Source organism: Phascolarctos cinereus, unplaced genomic scaffold (genome assembly GCF_003287225.1).
Source record: "Phascolarctos cinereus isolate Bilbo 61053 unplaced genomic scaffold, phaCin_HiC Scaffold_3;HRSCAF=262, whole genome shotgun sequence".
Lineage (NCBI taxonomy): Eukaryota > Metazoa > Chordata > Mammalia > Diprotodontia > Phascolarctidae > Phascolarctos > Phascolarctos cinereus.
The window spans coordinates 259376630-259389754 of record NW_027555736.1 but is presented as its reverse complement, the minus strand read 5'-3'; the positions used below and the strand labels follow the sequence as shown (position 1 = coordinate 259389754).

Below are 13125 nucleotides of genomic sequence, written 5' to 3'. Positions count from 1 at the left end.
GGGCGGGGTGGGGGGTGGGGGGCAGTGAGGAGGAGCAGCATGGCGGCGGAGCACGAGCCACTCAACGCTCAGCTGCGCCGCCGTCACCTCCACTGGAGTCGCCGGGAGCTAGTGGCCTCCGTGTGTCAGTAGCCAGCCTGCATCCCCGGCCCTCTCGTCCGCTGCAGCCGCCGCTAGCAGTCCACAGCCTGCCTGAGGGTCACGGGCTGGACAGCCAGCCGGCCCTCTAGACCGCGCCGACCGGCTGGGGCCATGGAGGACGTGAAGTTGGAGTTTCCCACCCTACCGCAGTCCAAAGAAGATACCGAGGTAGGTCAGGCCCCGAGGAGTAGCAGGCGACCGCCTGGCCGGAGATAGGCCTTCACGCCGTCAGTCCGGCCTAGGGGGGAATCCCCAAGGCCTCAGCCTGGCTCCTGGCCGGGGGGCGCCTGGACTTCCCTGGTAAAGTGGGGTTCGGGAGAGAGACGTGTCTCTGAACTGAAGCTCTGACCCGAAGATCGTTCGTCTCTGCGGACCAGAGCGGGTACAGAGAGAGGGAGTCGAGGTACCCCGGGCTGTTTTGCCTCCTGCTGTCTCTTTTCTGCGGTGCTCCGAGCCAAGCGAGGCCGAAAAAAGCTTTTCTTACTCTCTTCCCTATTGAAAGCCAGATTCGGTTTCAGCCAGGTCCCTCCTGGGACAGCAAAGACCTCTGGATTGGGAGGACAGGACTTTGCAAGTACACTTGTAATTTTCCGAAGTTTGGTAGAATTTTGATTGGGAGATGATTAAGAATTTCCATCTAAAAATGTTGGCTCTTTGAGATTAATATAGGGAGTAAGTGACTTGAAGACATATCAGAAAGCTCCCATACTTAGCCAACGCATTTGTTTGTGTTTACTATTTTTGTTGTGGTTTACCTAAAGTGCACGTTACCTGATTTGTAGTTGATTTTTCTTAAAGTCTTCATGCACGTATGGAAATAATTTCTTGGGTTTCAGAAGCATGAATGTATGGTGCTAGAAAGAAATCTAATATTGCTAGTGATCAAAACTTTCAAAATCCCAAACTCAACCCAGAAATGTATTTGAGGAAACAAATGAAGGAATTATTTCAAGATGAGCCTGAAAAGGAAGCATTTATTATTCAAAGATGCCATCCTTTACACTCTTAAACTAAGGAAGCCTGGTATGTGCAGTTATTTAAGCATTTGTTCTCTTCTGGAAATCAGGAGACCCGAAGAAAAAAAGTAACTCAAAATGTGTATTGGTGGAACCAAGTCTGAGCTCTTCTGTATCAGAAGTTTGGGGGGGGGGTTGTTTGTTTGTTTGTTTTAGGTTTAGATGTACTTAGGAATTTTATTAAATTTAGATATTCTACCACCACTACACATTTGATTCACTGCTGCACATTAGAATTTCTTACTGTTATTCCTTAGTGATTTACCTAGCCTAGGAAGGCTTTGGAAACGATAGGTTTTAAAATCCTGTTTTCTTGTATTTAGAAGTGGGGAAAAAAGGGCTAAGTAAGAGTTAGAGTATAGTCAGTTGTTTTCAAGAACCTTTTACAAGATTATCAAGAAAAGTAATAGATGTGTTAAGTATGCTCCTTTTAGGGGTGCTATTAAGAACTGAAAGCACAGTAATGTCATTTTTATATTATATTTTTAAAAATCATTTAAGCAATATGAAATTTATCTAATAATCCTTAATTTGTTATTTACACAGTGGGATCTTTGTGGTTTGCATATTGGTTTATTTGCCTTCCTAGTTTTCCATGTAGAACTTTTAGGCAAATACATGTCTAAAGTTTGAGCTATCAGAATGATCAACTAATATCTTGAGTGGCAACGTTAGACCTTATAGGAACTAAAGGAAGAAGGGTAAGTAAGGTAAAGTTGTTATTTAGCTGTTTTTCAGTTTGGGCCTTATCAGGGGGTTTTCTTGGTGAAGATACTAGAGTGGTTTGCCATTTCCTTCTCCAGCTTATTTTACAGATGAGGAAACTGAGACAAACAGAGTAAAGTGACTTGCCCAGGGTCACATAGCTAGTAAATGTCTGAGGCCAGATTTAAACTCAGGTCTTCCTGACTCTAGGCCTAGTAAACTATCCACTTTGCTATCTAGCCGCCCCTTGATGTAGAGTAGGTATTGAAAAGGATGGGGGAAAAGGAGAATTAAAATGCCTGTCAAGTTAAGGAATGGTAAAAGTACCATGAAAAAGTAATTTTAAGAGTCACATGTTGGATATTAAGATGCAAAAAGATTTCAGCAAGTTAGAATGGTCAGCAAAATATAATATTAGATTAAGTTTGATAAATTGCCTACTATGTTCTGGGCACTGGGAATACAAAAACAAAAAATTACATGCTACTTGCCCTCAGGGAGCTTAGTTATTTACTCTTGGTTTCAGAAACAAGTGCAAGATTGAGAAGTAAGAAAGATCTGAGGGGGGTTAGCAATTTAGCTATATTGATATTGCATTATATGTTAAGTTTACAACACATCTTATATGCTTTATCCATTTGATTTTTATAACAGGCTTGTGAGATGGTTTTTGCAGTTATCACTCCCATTTTAGAGATGCAGAAACTCAGGATACCAGATGCTGGAGTTAACCCTGGCTCCCCCCCACCTTTTTTTTTTTTTAAACCTTTTCCGTTTTACCCATTCAACCAATTGCTAGGTCTTATTGATCCTATTTTCATACCTCTCAAATTTTTTTCCTCGTCACTCATGCACATCTTTATTTTAGTTCAGACCCTTGTCATCTCTTGCCACAACTATTGCAAAAGCCTGCTAATTGGTCTTGATGCCTCCAGTCCCTCCTTCAAACAGATGCCAAATTGATATTCCTAAAACATAAATCTGACCCTCCCCATCCCTAATCATCCATTGCTACTTATTGTCTCTAGGGTAAAATACAAACCCATTAGCCTGAAATCTTAAAACACTCCAGAATTGAGCTGCTAACTACTTTTCTAATCATATTTCAAGTCAAGTCAACAAGCATTTATCAAGGGCTTACTATGTCAGTCACTTTGTTCGTAAACTTTTATTAAGCACCTATATATACTGTGCTGACCAGCAGGGATATCAAGACAGACAAGACAGTCCATGACCTTGAGGAGCTCATGATCTAATGGGAGAGAGTGCATGCAAATAACTGTACAGACAAGATAGATGTGGAATAGGAAATAGTCCACAGAAGGAAGACACTAGAATTAAGAGAGATTGGGAAAGGCTCCCTGTAAAAGGTGGGATTTTATCTAAAAGGAAGATGGGGAAGCCATGGGGCAAAGGTAAGAAGGGATGAGAGTATTTCATACTTGGGGAATAGCAAGTGAAAATACTCAGAGTTGGGAGATGGAGTGCCTTGGTTGGGTACATGGATGGAGGGGAGGGTGTAGTGTGGTGTAAGAAGAATGGAAAGGTGAAGGAAGCAGGTTATGAAGGATTTTGAATGCCAAATAGAAGATTTTATATTTGATCCTGGAGGTGATAGGGAGTCACTGGAGTTTACTGAGTAGGGTAATGCCATATTTAAGTCTGTACTTTAGGAAGATTATCTGTCTGGTAGACAGAATAACCAAGCTGTTGCAACCATCCAGTTATGAGATAATACCCCCCATCCAAGATGGTAGCAGTATCAGAGGAGAGATGAGGTCAGAAATGAGACTGTACAAAGTTAAGAAAATGAGAGGAGAGGCAGTAGAGACAATTCCTTCCCAAGAAATTTAGTTACAAAAGGTAGGAGAGATATGGCACAGTAGCTGGCAGAAATAGATACAGGTGTGAAGGTGTTTTAAGGATAGGGTAGATAGGCGTGTTTGTAGGTAATGTGGAAATAGACAGGGAGAGATTTAAGATAGGTGAGAAAGTAGAGATGATGGAGAAGGCAGTTTACTGAAGAGAGAATGCAATGGCATCTCTTACACATGTAGATGGGATTGCTCTTGCAAGAAAAGCCGAGTCTTCTCATGGGAGACTGGCATATGGATGACTTGAGATGAGCAGGGAAGAAGACCCTCTCAGAAGAGAGGGGAGTGTAGCTAGAGTAAGGGTGATGGCCTGGGAGAAAACTGAGAGGTCAGGATTTTGGAGGTTGTGGTGTGGATGAAGAATAGAATTTGATTTTGGGAGGGAGAGAGAGAATGCCAATATATGATGATCAGATAAGGAAATTTTGGAGTTCATGAACATGTGAGTGATGGCAAGATCAAAGCTCTGACCATCCCTGTGGTTGAGGCGGGATAGAGGTCTTGGGAAATCATTAAGTTGAAGAACTAAGAGGTTAAGGTGTTAGAAGGAGTATCAGTGTGTATGTCACCCTAATGTGAGGGCAGGCAGTTGGGAGGAGAGAAAGATTGTGAGCCTGGCGCTGAAATCAGGGAAGGAAAAGTGGGAGTTCCTCTTGGAGCTTAGTAGACAACAGCTAGCAGAAATTGAGCAGTAGATATGTATGAAGTGATCCTCAAAGGAGGAAAAATTACTGAGTGATAGTGGCAGGGGGAGAATCTGGAAATGGCAATGGGGAGCATTTTCCAGCCACTGCTGGAAAAGGTGGCCAGGGCAGGCTGTGTTATCAGGAGAGAGCCAGGCCTTAGTGAGACAGAAGGAATGGAAAAGTAAAAGATTGAGGATCGAGTAAGTTTGTTGCCTGTGGAGAAAACATTCTAGAGAAAACAGTGGGAGGCATAGGCAACTTTAGAGTGGGATTTTAAGAGGTTGGGGGTTGGATGAAGTAGAAATAAGAGATCAGGCAGTGGTGAGCAGGAATAGAGTGACAGCTGGAGAGTCAGAATTGCTGGGTTGGGGAGAGTTTGTTAGTCATTGAGGGATGAGTTTGAGTGGATTTTCATAGTCAGTAGGGTCTCTGGATGGAATCTTGCAGTTCAGTTGAGTAGACACTTGCTTGGAGCTGAAGGAATAATTGTTAATCCCCTTTCCCAAAGACTGGAGACTTGATGGAATGGCCTTTCTCCTCTTTCCTAAAAAGTAGTCTGGTGCTTGATGGTATGGTGTTTGTCCTCTTCCAGCAGAGGCAGAAGACCTCGTGTGATGGAATGGTGTTTTCACCCCTTTCCTCACTTTGGAATATGCCAGGAACTGTGCTAAATTCTGGGAAGAGAAATGCAAACAGTACCATAGACAGCTTATAAAAGGAAGCCAAAGGTAGGAGGTCTAGCGCTAGCGCTTGGTAAAGAAAGCTAGAAGAAGAATCAGAAGTGCAGCCTTTGGAGCGATAAAGATCTGGGTGCTCCTGGCATCTTTATTAAAATGGAGGTTCTGGGAGGAATCAAAAGAAGAGGTCAAAGGGGCAGAGAGTAATTCCAGTTTATGAAGCTTCCAGGATGAAGAGGTTTCTGGGGCATGGTAGATAGAGTCAGAGAAGAAACCAGAATTGCAGCCGACAGAATTCAAAAGAAATGACGTAGGCAGAAGGGGGTGTGACGATACCTTGAGATGTCTGCTTATGTTTGGGGTAAGGTAAATTTCAAAATTGTTCAGGGAAAGTTGGCCTAGGAGGGATGGGAGATGCTCAGGAATGAAATTCTAAAGACACAAAGGAAAACAGTTCTAATGATGATGAAATATTGAATTTCTCTGAAGAGACCAAACAGCAAACTGACCAGCTCACCTAGATTTTAAAAAGAAATATATAGAACGATGGATATGAGTGTGTGGCATGGTTCCAGTGTCAGGAACTCTAAAGCACAGAATGAATTGAAGTTGGCAGTAGAAACTAAAGACAACAAAAAAGGGTGGGGCTTTTTGTTGTGGGGTTTTTTTGTTTGTTTTAAAAAGTTATATTGAGAGAAAAAAAATCAAAGAAGAATAAAACCTTTGCTTGGGGTATATGGGATAACTATGACTGAACTGAGAAAAGGCAGGCCTGCTCAAATCTTACTTTGTTTTTTCATGGATTTTTTTTTCCCTTTAAAATGAGAAATAACTTTACACTGGGAATCACAAAACTAGGAAACATCTGAGGCTGTATTTGAACTTGGGTCTTTCTGATTCTAGGCCCATTGCTCTATCCACTTAGGCAGTTGGGGTTAAGTGACTTGCCTAGGGTCACACAGCTAGTAAGTGTCAGATGTTTGGTGTGAGGCCGAATTTGAACTCAGGTACTCCTGGCTTCAGGGTGGGTGCTCTATCTACTGCGCCACCTCGCTGCCCCATAACAAGTTCACTTCTTGACTCCAGATGTAGAGACCGAGTTTCCTTTCTGCATAAAGATAGCTGAAGATAGGGTTGCAGTGAAGGAACTACTGGAAATATTTAACATTTTTTTATCAGTGATTTTGTTTAAAAGCTTAGATCATTATGCTCATCAAATTTGCAAATAGCCACAGCTGAGATATAGAATAACATATTGAATAACAGGATTCAAAAGGATCTTGACAGGCTTCAACACTGGGTAGAATCTAGTTACATTAAATTCTTTTAGTCTTGCAATTGGGTACAAAAAGATCGACTTCACAAGCCAAAGAATGGGTCAGATAATGGTTGTTCTGAAAAAGATCTAGGTTTTAGTAGAGAACAAGCTCAGTATGGATAAGTAGAGTGTCTGGAAGCAAAAAAGCTCATTCAATCCTGCATTCAGAGGCTCATAACTTCCAGGAATAGGGAGATGATGATCTCAATCTACTTTGCCCTGTTAGAAGACTTCATCTGGAGGTTTGTGTTCAGTCCTGGGCTTTATAGTTTTAAAAAGGGTATTGTTAATCTAGAAAGTGCCTGGACAATGGGCAACCAGGGTGGTGAAGAGTCTTGAGTCCATGAGGTTTGGTTGAAGGAACCTGGCATGTTTAGCTTATAGAAGAGAAGACCTGGGCTGGGGGGGAGGGGGAGAGGAGGGGGGATGATAACTGTCTTGAAGTGTTTCAAAGGGTAACTATTACAGCTGCCTAAAACGAGAATGAATTGTTTAGAGAAGTGATTGGTTTCCTCTTCTTGGAAGTCTCTAGGCAGAGGTTAGATGACCACTTGTCTGGTAGGTAATAGTGGAGATTCTTTTCCTGAATGGATTGGACCAGATGTCTGCTAAGGTCTCTTCCAACTCAGATTTTATGATTTTGTAATATTACCCTTAGAAATTGCATAAATCCATCAGAAAAATAAACAAAACAAAAATGAAAATAGTTAAACAAAATGTTCAGTATGCTGAATTTACTGATCTTTGGTAATTTCTGAATGGGAATATGAAAGAATATACATTCCTTAGTATCCCATGTTGTCTTTACAAAACATTGATAAGTATTAGAGCATAAGGAGCAATAAATATAAAAAGGCAAATGTAATAAAACACAAAATGAGTAATGAAAAAAAATGAGCAAAAGATATAGTTCTGAGTGGAGATTCGTAATAATAATTAATAATATAAATAATAACAATAATTGAAACAGAACAAATTATAGACACAAATTTATGGTCAAAATAATAATAGTAAAGCAACATATCAGAGTTTTGGGACCTCTCTGAAAATCCTCAGAAAAATATTTGTGTGTCTCTGAAAAGTTGTACAGTTGTCCCTTCCACATCATGACTTTCTCCATCACAGTTTCAATATATCACTGGTTGGCATAAGAAATTTTACAGAAGTTGGAGACAACACCCAGAGGCCAGCAGGCAACACAGAGCCAAATACTTAACCCAAATTTTACAATAGGGTATTATAAACATCCCCTTAAAAGAAAAAAAAATTCAGACATCTTTGGTACAAAGGTATTTTGTGCAGATTTTCCAGATCACTAGTGTGCAGGTGCTTCTAACGCCTGAGATGTGGAAGGAATAATTGTATTAACAAAACAAAAAGATTAGTGAATTTAGTTTGCAATTAAAATAATAGAAAATTAATAAGCAAGTAAAAAGAAGAAATCTTGATAAAGGAACATTAAAGAAACCTTAAAGACTTTATAACAGACCAGAGAGCATTTTTTTTAAAAGACTTCGACCACTCTAGAAAGGTCAGTTATTTTTATCAGTATGAGTGTGGGGAATGTGATTTTGTCTAGAGTATAGCTTGATCCATGGTTGTCTTAAAGGTTCTTATGAAAATAAACATATTGTGTTTCTGATTTTTTTAAAATGAATACAATATTGAAAGCATTTATTTTGAACAAAGATCTAACGTTGAAATGGAGAAACATTAGAACTCAGTAGAAAAGGGTAAAGCAAGAAAGCCCAATCTTCCTACAGTTATTTCACTAGAAATTAGTTGTGGTAGTAAGACAAGAACAAAATTAAAGATATAAATACGAGCAAAGAGGAGACAAAACTGTCCCTATTTGTGAATGACCTAATGGTGTGCTTAGAAAAGCTCTTTAGAGTAGGTTACAAAATAAACCACAAAAATCAGAATTTCAACATAGTATTAACCCAAAAACCCAAAGAAACGATGATAACAGAAATGATCATTCTAAAAAACCACGCAACAGGTAAGATATATGGAAGTTATCTCATTAAAACATAAGATTTACAGAAATATAGTTGGAAGACTGGCAAAAAATAAAAGGCCACTTCCATAATTGGAGAGAGATTCACTGCTCAGGATTGCGCTGTGCCAGTTTAATGAAGGTCATTATACTAACTAAAATAACTTACAAATTTAGTGCTGTACTAATCATGTAGTAAAGGTATACTTTTTTTGAACTAGATAAGATAATAAAATTAATCTAGGAGAAGAAATTATCTAAAAGTGTAAGAGAAATAATGAGATAAAATATGAATGAGATTTCAAATTATGGAGTAGATGTCATCAAAACTTGTGGCTACTGGTTAAAAAACAGAAAAGTATATTAGTAGAATTACTGTTGTAGCCTGAGAGGTTCAGAGACCCTGTCAAAGACTGGAGTACAGGACAGGATCATCTGGAATGAATTCACAGAGTCGAGCATTCTTTGAGTTAAGTTGGCAAAGATTTATTGTTATGCTTTTCAGCAGGCAAGGATCCTTAAGAAACCTGCAAGAGACTGAGGATGGAGCTGGGGTTTATATGGAAAAGGGCATAGGAAAGGAATGCCAGGAATACTAATTAGATAATCTAAAGGTCCAGGTGTCTTTGGGAGCTATGGATGGGAAAGTGTAGGGAATATACCAGACAGGGAGGGAGTTGTCAGAGGTGTGGGTCTTGGGAATCTGGCAGGAGGAAGAGCCCCTGAGCCAGCCAGGGACAAAACTCCTTGGACCAGACAAGGCACTCTTCCCACCCCCCCACCCCCCCAGTGTCCTGATTAGCAACAAGGAAAAGTTTTCTCACAAGACAAAAGCTTACTAAGGAATTGGGAGGCCAGTCTTTCACTGAAGAGAAAAACTCCTTAAGAAGCAAAATTGGCCAAATAGAAAAAGAGGCACAAAAACTTACCGAAGAAAAGAACACCTTAAAAAGTAGAATTAGCCAAATGGAAAAGGAAGTACAAAAACTCATTGAAGAAAATAATTTCTTAAAAATTAGCATTGGGCAAGTGGAAACGAATGACTTTATGAGACATAAAGAAACAATAAAACAAAATCAAAAGAATGAAAAAATAGAAGAAAATATGAAATATCTTATTGGGGGAAAAAACTGACTTGGAAAATAGATGCAGGAGAGATAATTTAAAAATTATTGGACTACTTGAAAGCCATGATCTAAAAAACAGCCTAGACATCATCTTTCAAGAAATTATGTTAAGGAAAACTGTCCTGATCTCCTAGAACAAGAGTGTAAAATAGATATTGAAAGAATCCACCAATCACCTCCTGAAAGAGATCGCCAAATGAAAATTCCCAGGGATATTATAGCCAAATTCCAGAGCTCCCAGGTCAAGGAGAAAATATTGCAAGTGGCCAAAAAGAAACAGTTAAAATATTGTGGATCCACATTCAGGATAACACAAGACTTAGCATTTTCTATATTGAAGGCTCAGAGGGCTAGGAATATGATAGTCCAGAGGGCAGAAGAGCTAGGATTACAATCAAGAATTACCTACCCAGCAAAACTTAGTGTAATCTTTAGGGGAAAAAGTAGAAATTCAATGAAATAGAGGACTTTCAAGCATTTCTGATAGAAGGGCCAGAGCTGACTAGAAAAGGTGACTTTCGAATACAAGACTTAAGAGGAGCATAAAAAGGTAAACAAGAAAGAGAAATCATAAAGGCTTCAAGAGGGTCAAATTGTTTACATTCCTACATGGAAAAGTGATAACTTGTAACTCCTTAAAACCTTCTCATTCTTAGGGCAGTTAGAAGGAGTATACATAGAGAACATAGGTATGAGTTGAATGTGGTGATTATCTTTAAAAAATAAAATAAAATTAAGGGATGAGAAAGAGGAATGCACTGGGAGAAGGGAAAAGGGAGAGGTAGAACGAGGCAAATTATCTGAAATAAAAGAGGTGTGAGAGTTTCTATAATGGAGGGGAAGGTGGAGAACAGGGAGTATTATGAGCCTTACTCTTATCAGAATTGGATCAAAGAGGGAATAACATACACACTCAGTTGGGTATAGAAGTTTGTCTTCTCATATGGGAAAGTAGAAGGAGAAGAGGATAAGAGAGGGGGATGGTGCTAATAAAAGGGAGGGAGAATTGGGGGAGGTGGTAGTTGGAAGCTTTTGGCTTCTTTTGAGAATAGAGGGTAAAAGCAAGAGTAGGACAAATGGGGAAAATAGGATAGAGGGAAATACATAGTAATCATAAATGTGAAAAAAAATTTATAGCAAGTTTTCTGATATAGACCTCATTTCTCAAATATGTAGAGAACTGAATCAAATTCATAAAAATAAGAGCAATTCTTCAGTTGATAAATGGTCAAAGGATATATGAACAGCCATTTTTCAGATGAAGAAATCAAAGCTATCTCTAGTCGTATGAAAATATGCTTTAAATCACTATTGATTAGAGAAATGCAAATTAAAACAACTCTGAGCTACCACGCCATACCTATGAGATTGGCTAATATGACAGAAAAGGAAAATGACAAATGTTGGAGGGAATTTGGGAAAGTTGAGATGCTAATGCACTGTTGGTAAAGTGGTATACTAATTTAACCATTCTTTATAGCAATTTGGAACTATGCGCAAAGTATCATATCCTTTGACCAAGCAATAGGTCTATATCACAAAGAGATTAAAAACCAAAAAGGAAAAGGACCTATATGTAAAAAAATGTTTATAGCAAAGAACTGGAAACTGAGGAGATGTTCATCAATTGGGGAATGGCTGAACAAGTTGTGGTATATGATTGTGATGTATTCTCTTGTGCTATAAGAAATGATGAGCCAGATGCTCTCAGAAAAACCTAGAAAGACTTACATGAACTGATGCAAAATAAAATGAGCAAAACCAGGAGAACATGTGCATAGTAGTTTTTCTCAGCGACACAATGATCCAAGACAATTCTGAAGGACTTAATGATGAAAAATGCTATCTCTAGAGAATGTGGAGTCTGAATGTGGATCAAAGCATACTTTTTCTTTACTTTATTTTTCTTGGGAGTTTTTTGGTCTGTGTTTTCTTTTGCAACATGGCTGACATGGAAATATGTTTTATATGACAGCACGGACTATATCAAATTGCTTGCCTTCTCGTGGCAAGAGGGGGGAGGGAAATTTGGAACTCAAAAAAATTTTTTAATGAATGTTAATTTGGGAAAAATAAAATATTAAATTAAAAATTTTGATGACAATAGATGGAAGAAATAAAGATTATCTTTAACACAGAGGTCATACTTAGTAGTGTTTAGTAGCTATTAAATTTGTAAACAACACAACAAAGCAAATAAGTAGAAAAAGAAAAAATATTACATTTGGTAAATTAACATCTACAATTTTACAGTAGGACTGATTTTGTTTGGAGAATCTAAAACCGTAAAGGACAAGTCTGATCCCTCTTTCATTTAGCAGCCCCTCAGACAAGTGAAGACGGCTATCATGTCTACTCTAAATTTTTTCTTCCAAAAAGCCCCAGTTGCTTCTACCAGTCCTGGTATTATCTCTGGTAGTCTTATAATCCTGGTCATCTTCCTCTCATTTTACTCTTGCTTCTCAGTGCTTTACCTAAAGAACACTGGGAAAAGGATGGGATCAAGTGTGAAAGGACCTACGCTAAAATTCTGGTTCTTTCACTACTGTGACTTTAAAGTATATGTTGAAACACTTTTGAGTATCTATTGTTTTTCAATATGATTAGTGATAACATATTAGTGTATACTGTTAATAAAATCAGAATCATATCTCTAGAAGTTAATTATAATATATTTCGTTATTGTTTCATGTTACTTGTACATAACATTATCAATATAAAATTATTATCTAATAATCTTTAAAATTATATTGTACTTTATAACGTTTTCTTGCTTTTTAAATTGAAGGAAAGTTTTTACTTAACTTTTGGTTTTTGTGTGTGTGTTTTTAAGGATTGGACCTATCCCATGAGGCGGGAGATGCAGGTATGATATTACCCTTTATTCCATTTAATTTTTGTTTAGCTCATAGTTTTGTCATGTAAATGCATTAATTATCTCTTTGCTTAAAGTAAATATCTTAAATCAGATGACCAGCAAAATTGAGAGTAAATGTTCTTTTATTTAGAATGTAGACCAAAGTATTATAGGGTTGACACCATCTTGATTAGTTATTAGAAAACAAGGCTGTTGACCTCATCTTGAATAATTATTAGAAAACAGGCTTGAGATTCAGCTACAGATTTTCTTGTCCAATTTGTATGAACTTGAGTAAATCAGTTCTGTAAAATGAGAATAATATATTTATAACCATTTAAAACATTAGATCATATATTCTAACAACAGTTCTATTGTGCCTAATTTCCCGTGGGAAAATATTGAGTTGAAAACTTTTGATATGAAAGGAATTAAGTTAATGATGAGCCTTTTTACATGTTGGGAAGCATGCATTATAAGACATAGTCATTTTCAACTTGCTTCTCTCTTTTTAGTACAGATATTTATGATATTTTAATAGGGCTGGACTGCTGTATTACACTTAGCCAGTAGGGACTATCATCTAACACATAACCAAAGTGAAAATTCTTCAGCTTTTGTAGAGTAAATATTTACTTGCTCTATCAAATCTCTGATTTCATAATTTGATATGTTGAGCTTATTTAGAATGGATACCTGTATCTAACACCAGCTGTTTTTGAGGC

The 13125-nt window shown here is 38.1% G+C and overlaps 1 protein-coding gene across 1 annotated transcript in view; it reads left to right on the top strand.

The window, feature by feature from the left end:
• The window catches only part of STYX (serine/threonine/tyrosine interacting protein), a 43010-nt gene continuing 29885 nt past the window's right edge, over window positions 1-13125 (top strand). The window contains exons 1-2 of the mRNA XM_020974871.2: window positions 1-309; window positions 12377-12409. Coding sequence (XP_020830530.1) covers window positions 253-309; window positions 12377-12409 — 90 coding nt within the window. The 5' untranslated portion in view covers window positions 1-252. The remainder of the gene's footprint in view (window positions 310-12376; window positions 12410-13125) is intronic.